Source organism: Ceratotherium simum, chromosome 6 (assembly GCF_057802395.1).
Source record: "Ceratotherium simum simum isolate JZ-2026a chromosome 6, ASM5780239v1, whole genome shotgun sequence".
NCBI classification, from domain to species: domain Eukaryota; kingdom Metazoa; phylum Chordata; class Mammalia; order Perissodactyla; family Rhinocerotidae; genus Ceratotherium; species Ceratotherium simum.
Window position 1 is genome coordinate 29,392,597 of NC_141905.1, and position 22,618 is coordinate 29,415,214.

Here is a 22,618-nt window from a genome sequence, read left to right on the forward strand (position 1 = left end):
CAGAACTGTCGTCGCTTGGCTTTCTCTTAGTACTAATAAATTAGCATTGGGATAAATATAGTGTGATTTTGGAAATACTTGTGTTTCTAGTTTGTGTGCATTGAATGTGTATTAATTTTGGAATTAGAAGGATGGTTAGATAACGTTGTTACTAAACAGAAGCCTTCATTTTGTAATATTTGTATATTAACCATGTTTCAAAATATAATAGCCTTCTTAGCTTAAACAATTATAAAAATCTGTTTTTTCATTTGCAGCAAAATTTCTGGGGGCAAACCCCTGGAAGTAGAGATGGCAGGGATAGAATACATGAATGATGATCCTGGCATGGTAGATGTTCTTTACGCCAAAGTCCATATGAAAGATGGCTCCAACAGGTATGTTTCTGGAATACTTCCTTGGTTCAATCAAGAGGTGCCTAAAAGCATCCCGGTAACTAGTTTTGATTCCTTTTCTTTGAGATTTTATTGTTGTAAAGAGTATGTCAAGTCTTTTTCTTTTTTTTAAATGGTAAGCCAGTATCTTGAAAGAGAAATTTGTTTTAGGAAAAAGGATCAGACTTTTAGTCTGATAATTATTGGGTTACTTGGATGGTGGATATTGATAGTAGCAACCTAGTTTTTATGGAATTCAGTGTACCTTCATGTTTTCCAGGGTAATAGGAGGCAGGGAGGATGGCATTTTAGGATGGTAGTTTCAAAAGTGACATATTGCAGATCTAGTGAATACCAGGACAAAATGGGGATGGTAACTATACAAACTTCATAGTATTATTAAGATGACATTAATCTACATAAAATGCTTAGAACAGTGCTTGGCATATATTAACATTATCAAAACATACATCAAAAAATGTTGGCTATTTTTTACTTTTGTTATTACCACACCTAGATCTCTTCTAATTCTCTTTTATTTCTGAGGCTAGCCTAGGCGTCCAGAGCCATTTCCAATGTTAATACTATTTATTAGTTTACTCAAGGTCTTTGGTGAACAGAGGAGCCCAACTTGAATTGGAAGTTTGTTTTCGTGTGGTCTTCTCATTAGGGCAGGATAGAACACAGCTCACACTGAACCAGAAACCCTCTAGAGAAAATCTGTATCTCTAGGTAGGCCCCCAAATTGATTTACTTTCCTGGAGAATCTCTTCTAAGGTTTCTCTTATCTCAATTAGAATTGATAATTTCAATTATCTTCCATCTTAGTTCCATTGGAAGTGAATTTTGAGGGGAAGAGAGAAAAAAATGATATAAAAGCAGTTTTTTTGTATATTCTAGACCAGATTTTTCTTTTCCAGGTACCTGGCATGTACCTAAAGAGCATACTAATGACCCTGCCGTGATAACTAGGGGCTTATTGTTACTTAATAGGAGATCATGTGCTAGGACATCCCAAAACATTTCTACCAGGTTAGAATTTGATGTTTGGTATAGATCATTTACTTTGTGTTCTAAGTCATAACTATCTAAATGCCTTCACTGTGTTGTAGAACTGCTATGTATGGGATAGATTACTTTTTAACTTTGTGAACAGAAACGGTGAATGATAAGATAGCAGTTCTCAAACATTTTGGTCTCATAATCTCTTTAATTTCTTAAAAATTATTGAGGACCCCGAAGAACTTTTGTTTATATGGGTTATATCTATCAGTATTTACCTTATTAGAAATTAAAACTGAGAAATTTAATATTTGTTAATTCATTAAAAATAATAGTAATAAAATAATTTCTTGTTTATATAAATAGCATAATTTTCATGAAAAATCACTCTGTTTTCCAAACCAAAAACATTTAGTGAGAAGATATGCGTTGTTTTACATTTTTGTGAATTTCTTTACTAGAAGACAGCTGAATTCACATACCTACTTCTCTATTCAATTTATTGTGATATGTTGTTTTGATCAAAGTGTATAAGAAAATCTGGACTCACGCAAAAGTCTAGTTGGAAAAATGAGGAGTACTTTAATAGCCTTTTTAGGTAATCGTGGATATTTGGTACTACTCTAAAATTTGACAAGTCATAGTTTCTTAAAGGTCAGTTGTAATGTGAAATCTGAAACGACATTAATGAACATTTCATACCCAGTTACATTAAAATCCATTGGTCTATCTTGTGTTTTGACTGGATCTTTAACATACGCACAATTTTGTAACATTTGGAAACTATCAGTTCACTGAGTTACGCAGATATTCCAAATGTTGACAGACTTCATTATGCAGTATTAAAAATATGTACAATCAAAATAGTGTGGTACTGCCATAAAAACAGACCAATGGACCAATGGAACAGAATCGAGAGCATAGAAATAAATCCAAGTGTATACAGTCAACTGATATTTGACAAGAGAGCCAAGAATACTAATAGAGAAAAGAGAGGTGCTGGGAAAATTGGATATTCACATATAAAAGAATGAAACTAGACCCCTATCTTATGCTACCCACAAAAATTAACTTGAAATGGATTAAAGACTTAGATGTAAGACATGAGACCATGAGACTGCTAGAATAAAGTATAGGAAAAAAGCTCCTTGACATGGATCTTGGCAATGATTTTTTGGATATGACCTAAAACAAAAGCAACAGAATAAAAAATAAACAAGCAGGACTACATCAAACTAAAAAGCTTCTGCACAGCAAAAAGAAACAATCAAGAAAGTGAAAAGACAGCCTACGGAATGGGAAAAAATATTTGTAAACCATATATCTGATAAGGGGTTAATATAAGATATAAAGAACTCATAAAACCCAATAGCAAAAAACCAAATAATCCAATTAAAAAATGGGCAAAGGACTCAAGTAGACATTTTTGCAAAGAAGATTTATGAATGGCCAACAGGTATGTGAAAATATGCTCAGCATCACTGTCATTAGGGAAATGCAAATCAAAACCACAATGAGATATCACCTCACACCTGTTAGAATAGCCATCATCAAAAAGACAAGTGATAACAAATGCTGGTGAGGGTGTGGAGAAAAGGGAATCCTTGTGCACTGTTGGTGGGAATTAAAGTTGGTACAGCCACTATGGAAAACAGTATGGAGGATCCTCAAAAAATTAAAAATAGAACTACCATATGATCCAGCCATTCCACTTCTGGGAATATATCCAAAGGAAACGAAAACACTAACTTGAAAAGATATCTGCACCCCCTTGTTCATAGCAGCATTATTTACAATAGCCAAGACATGGAAACAACCTAAGTGTCCATCGACAGACGAATGGATAAAGAGGTTGATATCTGCAGTGAATTATTCAGCCACAAAAAATGAGGAAATCCTGCTATTTTGTGACAACATAGATGGATCTCAAAGGATTTATGCTAAGTGAAACAAGTCAGACAAAGGCAGATAATGTATGATCTCACTTATATGTGGAAGCTAAAAAAAAAAACAACCAAACTTATAGAAAAAGAGATCAGATTTGTTGTTAGCAGATGAGGAGGTGGGGGTGGGGGAGAGGGAATTGGAGGAAGGTGGTCAAAAGGTACAAACTTCCAGTTATAAGATAAATAAATACTACGGATGTAATGTACCAAATGATGAATATAGTTACCACTGCTGTATGATGTATATGAAAGAGAGAAAATCCTAAGAGTTCTCATTACAAGGAGAAAAATTTGTTTTCTTTTTTTTTTTCCATTTCTTTTTATCGTATCTATGAGATGATGGATGTTAACTAAACTTATTGTGGTAATCATTTCAAATATATGTAAGTCAAACCTTCATGTTGTATACCTGAAACCCCATACAGTGATGTCAATTGTCTATCAATAAAACTGGAGAAAAAATAAATATATGTGTTAATGTGACTACTAATTTCATCAGAATCTTTAAGTATTAAGAAGCCGTCAAGCTCATGGTGGCAGATACATGTTTTCTAAAATTCTGATTTTCACTTGAAAGCTTGAATTTTATTATTGGCACAAAATACTGGTAATTGTTTTCCTTGAAGTTCTTTTTTCAGAAAAAGTCTGCCAAATAGCCAAGTCTGAATAACCATGATTTGTCAGTTGTTCTTTCAAGCAAAAATGGTGTTCCATGGGCAAAGAGGCTAGGTCAGCGCTCAAGTGCTTTTCCTCCAGACAGCCATCTACGTCCATATACAGCCCAGGTGCTTTATACATACTGCCAGGTTCATCACACAGAATATTAAAAAGACGTACTCAAGATTTAATAAAACTGATCATTTTTACTGCTTCATCGAGGATAAATGAAACAGGCTTTTAAAATTTTTTTTTAATTTTAATTTTTTTTGATGTCATAATAGTTTATAACATTGTGAGATTCCAGTTGTACATTATTATTTGTCAGTCACCATATAAATGCACCCCTTCACCCCTTGTGCCCACCCCCCAACTGCCTTCCTCCTGGTAACCACCAAACTGTTCTCTCTGTCCGTGTGTTAGTTTATATTCCACATGTGAGTGAAGTCATACAGTGTTTGTCTTTCCCTGTCTGGCTTATTTCACTTAACATAATACCCTCCAGGTCCATGCATGTTGTTGCAAATGGGACAATTTTGTCTTTTTTTTACGGCTGAATAGTATTCTATTGTATATATATACACCACATCTTCTTTATCCATTCATCAGTTGGTGGGCGCTTGGGTTGCTTCCACATCTTGACTATTGTGAATAATGCTACAGTGAACATAGAGATACATATATCCTTCGGAATTGTTGATTTCATGTTCTTTGGATAAATACCCAGTGGTGGGATAGCTGTTGTATGGTATTTCTATTTTTAATTTTTTGAGAAATCTCCTTACTGTTTTCTATAGTGGCTGCATCAGTTTGAATTCCCACCAGCACTGGATGAGGGTTTTCTTCACATCCTCTCTAACATTTGTTATTTTTTGTCTTGGTAATTATAGCCATTCTGACAGGCAAAAGGCGATATCTCATTGTAGTTTTGATTTGCATTTCCCTAATAATTAGTGATGGTAAACATCTTTTCATGTGCCTGTTGGCCATCTGTATATCTTCTTTGGAAAAATGTCTGTTCATATCCTCTGCCCATTTTTTGATCACGTTGTTTGCTTTTTTGTTGTTGAGTTGCATGAGTTCTTTATATATTTTGGAGATTAACCCCTTGTTGGGTATATGATTTGCAAATATTTTCTCCCAGTTAGTGGGTTGTCTTTTTGTTTAGATCATGGTTTCCTTTGCCTTGCAGAAGCTCTTTGGTCTGGTGAAGTGCCATTTGTTTATTTTTTCTTTTGTTTTCCTTGCCTGAGTAGACAAGGTATTCGAAAAGATCCTTCTAAGACTAGTGTCAAAGAGTGTACTGCGTATGTTTTCTTCTAGGAGTTTTATGCTTTCACATCTTACCTTCAAGTCTTTAATCCATTGTGAGTTAATTTTTGTGTTTGGCCAAGGATAATGGTCTACTTTTGCATGTGGCTGTCCAGTTTTCCCAACACCATTTTTTTGTGTGTGTGAGGAAGATTGGCCATGAGCTAACATCTGTTGTCAATCTTTCTCTTTTTGCTGAGGAATATTGGCCCTAAGCTAACATCCGTGCCTGTCTTCCTCTATTTTTTGTACATGGGACACCGCTACAGCGTGGCTTGATGAGCAGTGCGTAGGTTCTCAGGGATCCAAACCTGCGAACCCTGGGCCGCTGAAGCGGAGTGCATGAACTTAACCACTGTGCTACTGGGCTGGCCCCCCAACACCATTTGTTTAAGAGACTTTCCTTTCTCCATTGTATGTTCTTGGCTCCTTTGTCGAAGATTAGCTGTCCATAGGTGTGTGGGTTTATTTCTTGGCTTTCGATTCTATTGATTTGTGTGTCTGTTTTTGTACCAATACCATCCTGTTTTGATTACTATAGCTTTGTAGTACATTTTGAAGTCAGGGATTGTGATGCCTCCAGCTTTGTTCTTTTTTCTTAGGATTGCTTTAGCTATTCAGGTCTTTTGTTGCCCCGTATGAATTTTAAGATTCTTTGTGCTATTTCCTTGAAGAATGTCTTTGGGATTCTGATTGGGATTGCATTGAATCCGTAGATTGCGTTCGGTAGTATGGACATTTTAACTATGTTGATTCTTCCAATCCATGTGCATGGAATATCTTTCCATTTCTTTATGTCATTATCAATTTCTTTCAATAATGTCTTATAGTTTTCATTGTATAGGTCTTTCACCTCCTTGGTTAAATTTATTCCTAGATATTTTATTCTTTTTGTTGTGATCGTAAAAGGGATTGTATTCTTTTTTTTTTATTATTATTTATTTATTTATTTTTCCCCCAAAGCCCCAGTAGATAGTTGTATGTCATAGTTGCACATCCTTCTAGTTGTTGTACGTGGGACACGGCCTCAGCATGGGCGGAGAAGCGGTGCAGCTGGTGCGCGCCCGGGATCCGAACCCCCGGCCGCCAGCAGCGGAGCGCGCGCACTTAACCACTAAGCCATGGGGCCAGCCCAGGGATTGTATTCTTGACTTCTCTTTCTGCTAGTTCCTTATTCAAGTATAGAAATGCAACTGATTTTTGCAAGTTGATTTTATACCCTGCAACTTTGCTGTAGATGTTAATTATTTCTAATAGTTTTCTGATGGATTCTTTAGAGTTGTGTATATATAAAATCATGTCATCTGCAAACAGGTAGAGTCTCACTTCTTCCTTTCCCATTTGGATGCCTTTTGTTTCTTTTTCTTGCCTAATTGCTCTGGCCAAAACTTCCAATACTATGTTGAATAAGAGTGGTGAGAGTGGGCAACCTTTGTCTAGTTCCTGTTCTCAGAGGCTTTCAGTTTTCCCCGTTGAGTATGATGTTGGCTGTGGGTTTGTCATATGTGGCCTTTATTATGTTGAGGTACTTTCCTTCTATACCCATTTTATTGAGAGTTTTTAATCATAAATGGATGTTAGATCTTGTCAAATGCTTTCTCTGTGTCTATTGAAATGATCATGTGGTTTTTATTCCTCATTTTGTTAATGTGGTGTATCACATTGATTGATTTGCAGATGTTGAACCATCCCTGCATCCCTAATATAAATCCCACTTGATCATGGTGTATGATCCTTTTAATGTATTGCTGTATTTGATTTGCCAAGCTTTTCTTGAGGATTTTTGCATCTATGTTCATCAGTGATATTGGCCTGTAATTTTCCTTCTTTGTGTTGTCCTTGTCCTGGCCTTGGGATCGGGGTAATGTTGACCTTGTAAAGTGTGTTAGGAAACATTCCATCTTCTTCAATTTTTTGGAATAGTTTGAGAAGGATAGGTGCTAAATCTTCTTTGAATGTTTGGTGGAATTCTCCAGAGAAGCCATCTGGTCCTGGACTTTTATTTTTTGGGAGATTTTTGATTACTGTTTCAATCTCTTTACTTGTGATTGGTCTATTTAGATCCTCTATTTCTTCTTGGTTCAGTTTTGGGAGTTTGGATGAGTCTAAGAATTTATTCATTTATTCTAGACTGTCCTATTTGTTGGCATATAGTTTTTCATAGTATTCTCTTATAATCCTTTGTATTTCTATGGTATCCATTGTAATTTCTCTTTTATTTCTAATTTTATTTTTTTGAGCCTTCTCTCTTTTTTTCTTAGTGAGCGTGGCTAAGGTTTTGTCAGTTTTGTTTATCTTCTCAAAGAACCAACTCTTAGTTTCATTGATCCTTTCTACTGTTTTTTTTGGTTTCAATGTCATTTATTTCTACTCATTTTTATTATTTCCCTCCTTCTGCTGACTTTGGGATTTGTTTGTTCTTCTTTTTCTAGTTCTGTTAGGTGTAGTTTAAGATTGTTTATTTGAGGTTTTTCTTGTTTGGTAGGGTAGGCCTGTATTGCTATGAATTTCCCTCTCAGGATCACTTTTGCTGCATCCCATATGAGTTTGTATGGTGTATTTTCATTTTCATTTGTCTCCAGGTATTTTTTGATTTCTCCTTTAATTTCTTCAGGGATCCATTTCTTGCTCCATACTGTGTTGTTTAGTCTCCACACGTTTGTCTCTTTCCCAGCTTTTTTCTTATAATTGATTTCTAGTTTCATAGCATTATGGTTGGAAAAGATGCTTGATATGATTTCAATCTTCTTAAATTTATTGAGGCTTGCTTTGTTTCCCAACTTGGTCTGTCCTTGAGAATGTTCCATGTGCACTTGAGAAGAATGTGTATTCTGCTGTTTTTGGAGTGCTCTCTATATATCTATTAAGTCCATTTGGTCTAGTTTTTCATTTAGTTCCACTATTTCCTTGTTGACTTTCTGTCTAGATGACCTATGCATTGATGTAAGTGGGGTGTTAAGGTCCCCTACTATTACTGTTTTGTTGTAATATCTCCTTTTAGGTTTGTTAATAGTTGCTTTATGTATTTTGGTGCTCCTGTGTTGGGTGCATATATATTTATAAATGTTATGTCTTCTTAGTGGAGTGTCCCTTTTATCATTATATATTGCCCCCCTTTGTCTCTCATTGCTTTTTTTATCTTTAAGTCTACTTTGTCTGATATAAATATGGAAACACCTGCTTTCTTTTGTTTGCCATTAGCTTGGAGTATCATCTACCATCCCTTCACTCTAAGCCTGTGTTTGTCTTTAGAGCTGAGATGTGTTTCCTGGAGGCAGCATATTGTTGGGTCTTGTTTTTTAATCCATCTAGCCACTCTGTGTATTTTGATTGGAGAATTCAGTCCATTTACATTTAGAGTGATTATTGATATATGAGGGCTTAATGCTGCCATTTTATCACTTCTCTTCCAGTTGTTTAGTATTTCTCTTGTTTCTCATCCCGTGTAGTTTGGACTGCTAATTCAGTTTGGTGGTTCTCTGTGATGGTTTTCTCAGTTTTCTCTTTATTTATCATTTGTGTCTCTTGTTCTGATTTTTTGTTTAGTGGTTACTGTGATATAAAAGATCTTGTAAATGAGATAGTCCATTTTCTGATGGTCTCTTATTTCCTTAGTCTAAGCAGTTTCCATCCCTTTCCTCTTCCTCATCTAAGTTATTGTTGTCACAAATTACTCTGTTTTGTGTTGTGATTTGCTGGTTAAAATGGAGTGATTATATTTATTCTTGATGTTTTCCTTTCCTTTATCTTTAATATTATAATTGTTTGCTAATCTGTTCTGATAGAGGGTTGTAATTTTCTGGTTTTGTCTGCTTATTTATCTCCTTGCTCAAGGCTTTGTAAACCCTTTCTTTTTTTTCCTGCTATGAGGGCCTTCTTGATCGTTTCTTGTAGGGGGGGTCTTGTGGTGATGAACTCCCTTAGCTTTTGCTTATCTGGGAGGGTTTTTATTTCTCCATCATATCTGAAGGATATTTTCACTGGATAGAATATTCTTGGCTGAAGGTTTTTGTCTTTCAGAATTTTGATTATTTCCTTCCACTGTCTCCTAGCCTGTAAGGTTTCTGCTGAGAAATCCACTGAAAGCCTGATAGGGGTTCCTTTGTAGGTTATTTTCTTCTGCCTTGCTGCCCTTAATATTTTTTCTTTGTCATTGATTTGTGCCAGTTTTACTAATATATGCCTTGGAGAAGCTCTTTTTACATTGATGTAATTAGGAGTTTTATTAGCTTCTTTTACTTGTAATTCCAGCTCCTTCCCCAGGTTTGGGACATTCTCAGCTATTATTTCTTCGAACAAGTTCTCTGCTCCTTTTTCCCTCTCTTCTCCCTCTAGAATACCTGTAATCCATATGTTGCATTGCCTAATTGAGTTGGATATTTCTTGGAGATTTCTTCATTTATTTTTAGTCTTAGTTCTCTCTCCTCCTCCATCTGAAGCATTTCTATATTTTTATCTTCTAAATTGCTAATTCTGTCCTCCATAATATCAGCTCTGTTATTTAAGGACTCTAGATTTTTCTTTATCTCATTCACTGTGTTTTTCATCTGCAACTTTTTGATTGGTTTTTCTCTATAGTTTCTGGCTCTTTTGTGAAGAATTCCCTCTGTTCATTAATTTTATTCCTGATTTCATTGAACTGTCCTGAGTTTTCTTGTAACTTATTGAGTTTTTTTATGATAGCTATTTTGCATTCTCTGTCATTTAGATTGTAAATTTCTGTGCCTTCAGGATTGATTTCTGGGTGTTTGTCATTTTCCTTCTGGTCTGGACTATTGATATATCTTCATACTATTTGATGGTGTGGATTTGTGCCTTTGCATAGTGATAGTATCTCATCTCAAGTTCCACCTGCCACCACTGGCAGGGGGGCAGGAGCTGTTTGTTATGAGCCTGCTGCGATACCTGTCAGCTGTCCCTGTCCAAACCTGGGCCACTCCTTGGGACCACAGCAGCCCTATGGGCTCTCCCATCAAATGGGAAAGTGTCACGTGGGGGCTCAGGGCTGCCATTGCATACTCCCACAATCCTGCCAAAGTGCACTCCCCGCTTCGGAGCCACAGTGGTACTATGTGCATTCGTGGCAACTGGGAACTTGTTCGCCCAGGCATGCAGAACCGCCGCCGTCTCCTACTAGGTTGCACCAGCTGTCTTGCTTGGTGCGTGGGGCCTCCCCACTGGATTCAGGCTTGGGACACTCCCTGGAGGCTGTGGCGGCGCTGTGAGCTCTCCCACCAGACTGGGGAAAGTGATCATACAGGGGCAGGGATGCTGCCAGCTGCTCCCACAGTCCTGCTGAGACGCGCTCTCCCCTTTGGGACTGTGGCAATACTATGGGCATTCATGGTATCCGGGTACTCGTGCTCCAGGGCATGCAGATCTGCTGCCATCTCCTCCTAGGTCGCACTAGCTGTTGTGGTTGGTAGGCGGGGCTTCCCCACTGAGTCTGAGCCTGGGCCACTCCCTGGGACTGCGGTGGCACTGTGGGCTCTCCCACTGGACGAGAAAGTGATCACGCAGGGACTCAGGGCTGCTGTCACCTGTTCCAGCAGTTGCACCAAGGCGTGCTCCCACCCTCGAGGCCGCAGCTGTGCTATGGGTGTTCCAGCCAGGAGAGCAGTCACACGCATGCACAGGGCTGCCAGGGGACCGGAGAGTGCTCACCTGTCTCTGCCACTTCCCTGGGGGTAGTCCATCCACCTTCAGATGTATAGCTGCGCAGGTCTCTCAGGGGTCCTGTTATGTTGTTTGGGTATCCTCCGTTGATCAATGAATGTCCATTTAGTTTTAGTTCGAAGGGGGAGAGAGAAAGAGAACAACTCACTCTGCCATATTGCTGACGTCTGAGACTTATTTAATTTTTGTCACTACTGGTTTAAACCTTACTGTTGTCAAACTGAAATCTGTGATAGCTTATGGACATGCAGTTAACTTGAAGCTATATGGAAAATTTACATAGGATTACAGTGTTTCATTAAATAAAATAGGGAATTTTTCCTAATTTAGGGCTTCAGTCTGTTTTAACATACATATGTCATAGACTCCACAGTTTTGATTTACCCTATTCTTGGTGGCCCCCAGAGGGAAAAAGAGTGGCCATTAGGAAGGGATGATAAAATCGTTACTTTGAGTGTTTCCATTGGATATGTTTACCTTTTGCTTTCAAGGTTAGATCCTTATTTCTATAGGAGGTCTTCAAGTATAGAGAATAATAGGTTTTTTGAGATAGGAAGAAAAATAAGAGCTATAGAAGCTAGATGTCTTTTGAAGACAGTGCTCAGGCATAATTTGTATCCATACTAATGGAAGGGTCAGGGTTCAGAAGGTGAATACACCGTTTATTTTCCCACAGCCCTTACAAATTTTGCACACTTCCTGTTGTCAAGACCTTGTAAGTTGAATGTTCTTATGAAATGTCCACTGAATCCACTAATGTGATCAACCAAGAACTTTTTTGAGTAATTCCCATCTCTTACTGCTGTGTTGTCTTTTTTCTATTGTCCATTCCTCCTTCACAAGAAGAGACATGTTTGTGTTATTTCAAAAAGATTTGTAAATTCCCCTCCTCAAATCTACAGTGTCTGAGGGAATGGCACACCTCTTATTTAATTCACTATTAAAACTATTTGAATGCTTCCTTTGTGCAAGGTCTTTTGCAAGACTATATGAATTGATGTGGAATTGAGTAAGACATGGCCCTGTTTTTAAGAAACACTCAATCCTTTGTTTCTTTATGTGAAGAGATAGTGCTGAATACAGGAGGCAAGGGGGAGAGGCCATGTCTTAAAAGTACACTCAACTTTCTTTGTATGATTTCATATATTTAAAATCAAAGATTCCCTTAAAACAATTGACTGTGAAGTGCCTGACCTTTAAAAGGGTGGAACCATTTAGATCAGATTTTTCCTCTGGAAACAGAGAGCTGGGACAGTGTAGCTACACTTATTGATGCATCCTTGGGTTTGGTAAAACCTGACTGGGTAAGGAATTTGCATTCAGCCTTTTACCAATTACAGTCATGCGTCATTTAATGATGGGGACACGTTCTGAGAAATGTGTTGTTAGACAATTTCGTCATTGTGCGAACATCATAGAGTCTTCTTAGACAAACCTGGATGCATTGTATAGCCTTCTATACACCTAGGCTACATGGTACTAATCTAATGGGACCACTGTCATATATGTGGTTTGTCATTCACCGAAACATTGTTATGCGGTGCATGACAGTACTTGGTAGTCACCTGTTACTAAGACTTAACTGTTGAACACAGTGTCTCTTCTGTTCTAACTGTTATTCTTGCAAGGCTCCATGTTTACCCCTCTCAGAAGAATGGCTTCCTCACATTATACTGAGAACATGAAGCCAACCCATCAACTTCCTTCTTTTTCCCCTCACAATCTACCTATTTTCATCACACCTACCCCACTCGATTTCACTCTCTTTCTGACGAGTGGCATATGTTCTCTCTGATGAGGCTGATCCCTTTACTTATTCTCATGGCCTCATTTCTTCTTATCTCCTCAAAGACCTGGCACCATCAGTTATTCCACCGTCAGGGCATTTCCAATTCCCTTTTCCCTCAGGCAATTTTGAATGCCCAATATGTGAGGTGCAGTAGACCCTAGGACTTCTTGTCAGTAATTAGAGTTCACTAGGATGAGGGCTATGATTGAGGTTCTAGGGGTGCATAGATGGGCAGCAAAACTATGCCCATGTGTGGGCAAATTTTGTAAAGGAAGCTTCGGAGATGAGGTTTCTTTGCTGAATAAGGAGTTTGCCTGCTGGGGGAGTAGCATTTTAGGAAAAGAGAATAAATAGCAAGTGCAGATCTAGAAGCACTGTTATAGGGGTGTAAAGGAAGTTGGATTTTCATTTGGTCGTTTGTTTATTCAATGAAAATTTATTAAATGCCTGCTGTGTGCTAGGCACTGTGCTAGGCTGTGAATGGAATGGTGAATAAAGCCAGACATAGTCATTGCCCCCATGTAGTTTACAGACTAATGAAGAAAACAGACAGTAACAAATAACACCTAAGTATATAATTGCCAAGTGTGATAAAGACAAAGCAGGGAGGAAATGGTGCTCTGTTGAAGAGAGAAAATGTCTGGCAGTTTAGGCTGGGGAGGGCAGGGTCAAGGAAAGCTTCTCTAAGGAATTGATACTGAATTGAGATCTAAAGGTGTGGCAATTTCCAGGCCCTTACATCATTTGCAAGGAGTGATCGGAAGGTTCTTCCCATCTTTTGTTCTAGGCAAAAATAAATGCAGAGCAAAAGCCCAGAGGCAAGAAAAAGCCTAGAAAATTCCAGTTATGGATGAGGGATAATGAGGGAGAGGTAGGGTGACATGAGATGGCCATGTGAAGAAATTAGAGTGGCTTGGGTTGAGGTACTAGCAATAGATAAGAGAAAAAAGATGAAATACAAGCAGAATAAATTTAAAAAAATCCATATCAAGATAAATCATAATGGAACTGCAGAACACTAAAGACAGAGAGAAGATCTTAGATGTTACCTACAAAGGATTGACAACTATTAGGACAGCAGACTTCTCAGTAGCAATAATGGAAGCCAAAAGACAGCAGAATCTTTTCTAGAGAAAATGACTGTCAACCTGGAATTGTGTACTCAGAAAAGAAAAACTTTAAAGAACAAAGGTGAAATAAAGAAATAAAGTTTTTGTTTATAGGTGAACAAAAACTAAGAGAATTTATCACTATGAGATATCTGCAGTAAAGTAACTTCTAAGGAATATACTTCAGGAAAAGGAAAATGAATCTAGGATGTCTGAGATATAAGAAGGATAGTATGAGAAGCAGAAAGGAATGGTAAATATATATAAAATGGCAAACATTGTCTATATACAATTTTTTATTTGGGTGAGTTTTAAAAAATGATAGAACTAAAATTGTTCAGCTGACATAAATGTCAGCTAACAACCTGTAAGTCAGGACTAAGGGGAATTATGGAGTTGAAGTATTCTAGAGTTTTTTTTATCGGGGGGGAGGTTAAGATATTACTTAACTTTGTTAAGTTAAATGTGCATAGTAAAATTTTAAAAGTAAGTCTAAAAATAGTGTGTACAGTTTCCAAACAAATAGAAAAAGGAAAAAGGAACAAATACAAATTCAATTCAAAAAGGGGCAAGAAGTAGAAAAAAGTGGAATGACTTGAAATTAAAATGTAAGGTGGTATGAAGAAGTCCAGACATATAATATATGTTAATGGAATAAACTCAGCAATTAAGAAAGATATTATAAGATTAGATATAAACAAAATTCACTTATATGCTCTTTACAAGAGATACATCCAGAATATAAGGTTGAAGTAATAAAAAAGAAAAAGGTATACTAAGCAAATACCAAAAGAAAGGTGACATAACAGAATTAATAGCAAACATGATAGGCTTAAAGAAAAAAATGCATGATTGGCAATAGAGAGGACTGTTACATAATGATAAAAGGTTCAATTTACCAGGAAGATAAAATAGTTCTAAACTTGTATGAACCTAGTAGAACAGCCTCAAAGTAGATTAAGCAAAATTTATATAATTAATTTTTTATTAGGGAGAAATCGAGAAATCCATCATCATAGGAGGAGATTGCAACATATCTTCCAATTATTGGTAGGTCAAGCAGATATAAAATCAGTAAAGATACAGAAGATTTTAACAATTAGCAAGTTTAATGTAATAATCATCTCTGGAATTATATACTCACCAATTAGAGAATTCATGTTCTTTTCAAGCACGTGGAACAGTTGAAAAAAATTGATTACATAGTAGATCATAAAGTAAGGCTTAATAAATTTCAATGAGTTAATATCTTAGAAATTACATTTTCTGACCAGAAATAAGACAAGGTTATCTACAATTACCAAGTTATTAGAAATAATAAGAGAGTTTAGCAAAGTGATTGGCTATAAAATTAGTATAATAAAATCAGTTGCTTTTCTATATACCAGCAACAAACAGAAAACATCATTTAAAAAAGCCACCATCCATTTATAGTAGGAACAAAAACTATAAAGTACTTAGGAATAAATATAACCAAGTATGTGTAAGATCTTTTTGCAGGAAATTATAAATTATAAATAAATTGAGAGACTGCCCATGTTCAATGATAGACTTAGTTTCATAAAGATGTCAGTCTTCCCCAGATGGTTCATATAAATTTAATGCAATTGTATGCTACCTATGTAATTTAAATGAAGAGCCAGGAACAGGAGGGGGAAGTATTTAAAAGCCATTACAGTAATCCACGTGAGAAGCAAAGAAGGCCTAAACTAGAATAGTAGCAATGAGAATTGATAAATGGATGCAAGAATAGTAAAATCTACTTGATTTGGCAATTTTCTGAAAGTGGAGTGTAGGAGTCAGATGAATATGATCCATTATGACTAAGCTGGTTTATCTCAGGAATGCAAAGATGTATTAAGACCAGGAAATCTAATAATATCCTACTCAATTGATCAAATGAAAAAATAGTATCTAAATACATGCCTAAAAGGCTTTTGACGAAATTCAACCCATTTTTTAATTAAAAGCTTTCAGAAAATAGAATAGAAAGATATTGCCTAATACAATAAATACTGATTTTAAAGCAAAAATCGACAATCATATTGAGTGATAATTGAATAATGTTTATAAACAGAAGTCAAACATGGTTGCCTACAATAACCATTAATCGTAAACACATTGTTCTGAAAGTTCTGGCTTATAACTAAGCTATAAAAGAGAGACAATTGAAAAGAAGACAAAAATTGTCATTATTTGCAGATAACAGTTTAAAGAAGCTTTAAAATTAATAAGAGATCAGTAAAAGTGCTAACAAGTGGTTGGAGAAAAGATGAATACCCTGAAACAAATAGTTTAGTACTAACAAGGTACCAGGCCCTGTATTAGACATCATAAAAGATACAAAAATGTATAAAATGACCATTACCTTAAGGAGCTTAAATCTATTTAAGAACTAATCTATTCAAACACACATTTTTTTTTTTTGGCTGAGGAAGATCCGCCCTGAGCTAACATCTGCTGTCAATCCCCCTCTCTTTGCTTGAGGAGGATCTGCCCTGAGCTATCATCTGCTCCCAATCCCCCTCTCTTTGCTTGAGGAAGATTCACCCTGAACTAACGTCTGTGTCAGTCTTCCTCTATTTTGTATGTAAGCTGCCACCACAGCATGGCTGCCGACAAGTGGTGTAGGTCGGCACCCAGGAACTGAACCCCAGCTGCCGAAGTGGAGCACGCTGAACCCGACTGCTAGGTTGTGGGGTTGGCCCCCAAAACACACAAATTTTAAAAGTAGAAGAAAACTAAGTGGGTGTTTGGTAACTGACATAAGAAGGTCACTGCTAGTTAAAGTATAAATTAGTACAAGCTTTCCAGAAAGCAAGTTGGCACTTTATACCAAGAGTTTTATTTTGTGCTTCTTGGACTTGCTAATTCTCCCTATACGAATTTATCCAATAGTATTAATCAGATATGTTGACAAATATCTATATGTGGAGATATCTTTTACTGTATTGTGTATAACAGTAAATACTGGAAAGAATTTCATCAAAATCAGATTGGTGGGAAATAAACTGTAGAACATCTGTAGAATAGAAAATACTATGTATTGGCTAAAAATTATGTCTTGTGAAAATGAAAAATATTCACTGTAGAGTATTATGTGATAAAAACAGGTTACAAAACAATTTGTAAATATACATTTACTTTTTCCCCCCTTAAAAGTAGGAAAAGGGAGTATGAGAGAAATAAATCAGTTAATCTGAATACATAAAAAATCTTATCAGTAGCTATTTCCAGATAGCACGTAATATTTTTTTCTTTTAGCTTATGTGATTTTTTTTTTCTTTTTTTTTTGGTATAACTGGCAAATGTTGTTCAGGTATACTTGGTGTACTTGGTCAGGTCAAGGGCAGTAGTAGTTAGTATGTGTTTGTATGTGGTAGAATTATCGTTTGATCCAGTTTTGTTTGATTGTAAAGCCTGTGCTCATGATGGGGCAGAAAAAGGGGATTAAGAATAATTGGAGACTGTCTACTTTTTCGAGAACTTTGGTGTAAAGAAGATGAGCAAGGTGTGTGTATGTAGATATGTAATTCGAGTTAAATTCCACAACTATGCAGCCCAGCATCACCGTACCATCTTCCAGTTTGCTGTCTTCCTTTCACAGCCAAGCTGCTTCTTTTTACATTGTTTTCCTTATAAAAGTAAAGCCTTGGGCCAGCCCTGGTGGCCTAGTGGTTAAGTTCGGTGCACTCCGCTTTTGCAGCCCGGGTTTGGTTCCCAGGTGTGGACCTACACCACTCCTCTGTCAGTGGCCATGCTGTGGTGGTGGCTCACATACAAAAAGAGGAAGATTGGCAACAGATGTTAGCTCAGGGCGAATCTTCCTCAGCAGATAAGGAAGGGAGGGAGCAAGAGAGGAAGGGAGGGAGGGAGGAAGCCTTACAGATGGTGAAGTGAAAATTAAATGGCTCCCTTTCTCCCTGCCCTGACTCTCCCGGTTTTCCTCCCCAGTAGGTGGTAAGCAGAAAAAATACTGCTGAGAATCATTTTCTATGTATATTATTTTACACAAACGGGATCACATTACACTTATTGTTCACAGTTCATTCTTATGAAATGTAACCTAGACATTACTTTTACTCATTTTACTTTTACTCAGACATTACTATATACTCAGTGTATATAGATCCTATGGAATACTACTACATCAGTCTTTCTAAGCCATAGGCTATATACCATAGGACTTCTTTGCTTAAAAATCTATCATTTCACATCATCTTTTGAGTTAATTCATGTTCCTCAGTCTAGCATTCAAGATATTCCAGTATGAAAACTACTTAATATTTCAATTTGATTTTCCACTGTCTTGTACTTGCCCCAAGCCCCAGCCAGCCTCACTGCTTGTCAAGGATCCTTTGTGTCTTTGTTAATATTATTCCTTGTCACTAAAGTTTCTCTCATGTTACTCTTCATCTTTTTGTGTCCAAATGCTGTCTTTTCTTCTTGCTGTCCTTTCTTCTTCTTTTTCTCGAGTAGACTATTAAGATTCTTGGGGGCAAGGAGTATGTCTTATTCAGCATTGTCTATCCAGTTCCTTTTTTAATGTATGGCTTATGGTAGCTGTTCAGTGAATGTTTGCTGTTTATTTCAGTCATTTACTCAAGTTCACCTAGTATACAAAGATGAATTGGGTACAGTTAGCTTCCTATCCTAAGCCCTCCTAGTAGCCTGTTCTGGTCCCAACCCAGCTATAATCTCTTCCACCTTTAAATTACCCAAAGCACATTGCTGGTGTCATTACCAAAGTCTTTTTATGGTTCTCTTAATAGATTGTAAGCTCCTTAATAACAAGGACTATGTTTGCTTAGTTTTTTATTCTTGTAGTGACTAGCATAATGCCTGTATACAGTAAGCACTCAGGAAATATTAATTGGATAGAACTTTATTAAATTGGGGGAAAAAAAGCACAAACAAAAGCCTGGAATTTGCACTTTCAAGGGAGTCAGTAATCGTGCTGCAGTACAACTCACTATCTGTAAAGATGGCTCTGGAGTGCTTGAGCTTTGTAGCACTAAGAGGCCTTTAAACTAAAGAGCTTAGATTTAAGGCATTAGTAACTGGCTTCTGTTTTTAAACCCAAAGCACTAAATGATAAAACTGCTTAAACATAATTTATTTTTTTTCTCATAGCATCCCTATATTATTTTTAGTTCACTTATGAGGAAGCAAAGGCACAGAGAAGCTTGGTGACTCATTCATAGTCAAACAGGAAAGGATCGATGAAGTAAGGATTGAAAGACTATGCTGTTGGAAATATACTGATGTATTGTCAAATGTAGTATCCATGACATCAACGTGAAGTTTAGTGATTGTACCCAAATACCCTTAAGTTCTCTTAATAAAACTCCAAAATGTTTGTCATCTGTGAATTCATGCATGCATGCATGCAACAACTATTTGTTGAGCACTGCTTATGTGTCAATTAGGCGTTAATGTAGGTGCCAGGGTAAAGCAGTGAATAAGATAAAGAGCCAGCCTTTGTGAAGTGCAGAGCAAAACTGGCTGCCAGGAGATGGGATTCTGGTCTCTCTGTCCTGACTTTGAGCAACTCATCCTGTCTGTGTTTCATTTCCTCTTGTGTAAGATGAGTAGGTTAGACTAGAACTTTTTAAAGGATGTTGGTCCCTTCAAAGTTCTGAGTCTGTAAATTGGACAGAAATCATAATTTTCCAGAAAGACAAAGCTGGAAGCTGGTTTCTTTCGGTCTATTTAATTCCATTTTTCTGGTATTTCTTGCTCCCTGTTTCCACATAGCTGGACTTTAATAGGGGAGAGAGAAGTGCGGCATCCTTCTGTTGTGATTTGTACTTGAAGTGGATTTTGCAGTGCTTGGTTATGTTTAGACTTAAGTTTATGTTGTAATATTTAGAAATATTTCAAAACTTTGTGGTTCTTTGATGGTGTTAATCAGAAACTTTAGACCCATTATAATATAGATCTTTGCTTGGAGATCCACATGCACAATTAATTAAATCAATTAACTACAAAATCAGAGTTATGTGCAGGGTGAATGTATTTTATTTTCCTCTTAGGAATGAAGGGATAAAGTTGTTTTCTTGAATCAGTCCTCTTTCTCCATCCTTACCAATATTTTACTGGTTAGCTCTTCTCATTGCTGGTTTAAACTCCTCAAAAAGGTATCTGAAATGATATTTTAGAAAAATATTTCATGACATGGAAAAATATTCAGGGTATATTCAATGAAAAATCAGGTTATAGAAAAATGGTTTGTCTTTTAAAAATTGATGTATATCTGTAGAAAAAGATGGTAAAAATTATATAACAAAAAGTTAAGTGTTCATCTGTGGATGGTGAGGTCATGTTTTCTTTTTTATACTTTTCTTCATTTTCCATTTTTTCTATAATGAGCATGTATCATTTTGAAATCAGAAAAAAAATAACTATATAAGGAAGCACAACACCTCTCTTAACTGGCTTCCATGCCCTTAGTTTTCCCCTGTGTATCTTGCTTCTTACAAACCCCATTGGTTTCCTATGGCCTACCAAAGAAGGTTCCAGCCCTGCCTGACGCGTACACAGGAGCCTTCTCAGCATGGCTTCAGCCTGCCTCTCTATGTCATTGCTGCCCTTCTCGCTCTGCAGGATTTCTCCTGAATCCTTGAGTGTGCTGTGTTCTTTGAGATTCAATCTTTCCGTTGTTCAGGACAAAAATTCTTTTAGAATCAACTTTGACTCTTGATTCTCGCATATCAGGAAAGCTCCCACTTCTCACCACCTCCTCCACCACCGCCCCAGCCACCTGGGTTTTTGCGACAGCCTCCTAACCGTCTTCCTGTTTCCGTCCTTGCCTCCATCACTGTCTGTACTCCACATGGCAGCTAGAGGTTTTCTTTTAAAATGTCAGTCAGATCATGTCATTCTTCTGCTAAAAACTCTCCAAAAGCTCCCCACCTCACTCAGAGTAAAAGCCAAAGTCCTTACAAGGGCCTAAGAGCCCTGTATAAGCCCGTGTGACCTGGTCCTCTCTACCTTCCAACCTTGTCACCTCTCTCCTCAGTTTCACTCCATACACTGGCTTCTTACTGTTCCTCAGTCATACCATGCGTATGCTGCCTCGGATGTCTGTACTTGCTCTTCTCTTTCTCTGGAATGCTGTTCCCTCAAGTCTCAGCTCAAATGTCAATTTATAGGGAAACCTTCCCTAATCACCCTATCTAAAATAGTACACTTACCCTCAATCGCTTTCTTCTCCCTCTTTTCCATTTCATTTTCTTCATGGGGCTTAGTACCACCTGATGTAGTATATGTGTATTTGTTTACTGTCTGTCTACTTTCACTGAAATGTAAGCTGCTCAAGGGGAGGGACTTTTTTTTTTTTACCTCTGTATTCCTGTCACCTATGAGCACATCAGCCCTCCTGTCTCCTTTGAGATCTTGTTCTGTTAATTCTCTTCATTACCTCGTTTCATCTTCCTTGTCTATTGGATAATTTCTTATTGTCAATAAGCATTTTCAACTTATTCTCCTCATTGAAAACACATGAACAACCTGCCCTCAATTCTGTATCTTCTCATTATCAAGGCATTAGTTGCCTTCCTTTCAAGTTTCTTGAAAGAGTTTATGTGCACTTATCCCTTCGCTCTCCCTCTGGTTTCTCCCTTGGCCCTCTGTGACAAGGCTTCCGTCTCTGGTTTGCCAGCGACACTGCTTTGGCAAAGTTCTCTAATAACCTTCTGATTGGGAGAAATAAGTAGGCACATTTTGCTCCTTTCTATAGCTTTGTACTGTACTGATTATTCCTTTTTTTCCCCTTATAATTCTTTCAGCCTTGCTGAAGTCTTCCTTTTCGATTGTGTCTGCTGGTTCCTTCTCTGCCCCTTCCATAGGAGTGTCCTACAGGGCTCTGTCTTCAGCTCTCTTCTTCTGGCTCTGAGTCCCCCTCCCCCCATGACTGCATCTATCCCATGCTTTTAACTACTGTTTTTGCACTGATGACTCCTAAATCTGTATCTTTGGCCTGGATTTTTCTCTTGAGCTTGAGGCTTATATCTCCATCTCTCTCCTGGACCTGTCCTACTTGATATCCCGTGCCACATATGCAGAAGCATACATGCTATTAACCTCTCCCAGAAGAGCACAACTTCACTATAGCAGTTGCTTCTCCACAGCTCGCCATCTTGGTCAGTGATCCACCTGGTTGTTCCAGGCAGACTCTTGGGAGTCACTCTCAGCTGCTTCCTCTCACTTAGCACTGCCCTGTCAGAGTGGGCACCAGCTTCTCTCGCACATAGCTCTTCCGAGTCCATTCCCTTGTCTCAGTTCTCATTGCCCCTGCCATAGTTTAGATCTTCATCCTTTTCTCCTTTGTAGCATGGTCCTTAAGAGCGTGAACTCTGAAGCTAGACTGCGTGGGTTCTTATTTTGGATCTGCCACTTATTATGTGACCTTGGTCAAGTTTTGTAACTTCTCTGTGCCTCAGTTTCCTCATTGGTAAACTAGGGATAATAGTTTCTTATGAGGATTAAATAACTGAACAGATATAAAGTGCTTAGAACAGTACCTGACACTTCCTCTTTGTTGTTATTTCTACTGTTATAGTACCACCCAGCTGACCTCTGTACCTCTGGTATTTTCTACTCTGCCACAGGGCAGCTTTCAGAAATGGACATCTGACCACATCATTCCATTTTTAAAAATTTCTGTGGCTTTCAGTGGTGTGACCACTACTTATGTCCAGTTCGTCTCCACTGTCCCTCTTCTCTCACTCTCTATCACAGCTATATTAGATA

The 22,618-nt window shown here is 37.5% G+C and overlaps 1 protein-coding gene across 6 annotated transcripts in view; it reads left to right on the plus strand.

The window, feature by feature from the left end:
• ASCC1 (activating signal cointegrator 1 complex subunit 1) overlaps window positions 1-22,618 on the plus strand; it is a 101,491-nt gene that overhangs the window by 51,000 nt on the left and 27,873 nt on the right. For all 6 annotated transcript variants that reach the window (XR_015552459.1, XM_014784885.2, XM_087432050.1 and 3 more), the window contains exon 7: window positions 258-377. Coding sequence is in view for 5 of the 6 variants with exons in the window: in XM_014784885.2 (XP_014640371.1) it covers window positions 258-377 (120 nt within the window). In the remaining variant the exon portion in view is untranslated. The remainder of the gene's footprint in view (window positions 1-257; window positions 378-22,618) is intronic.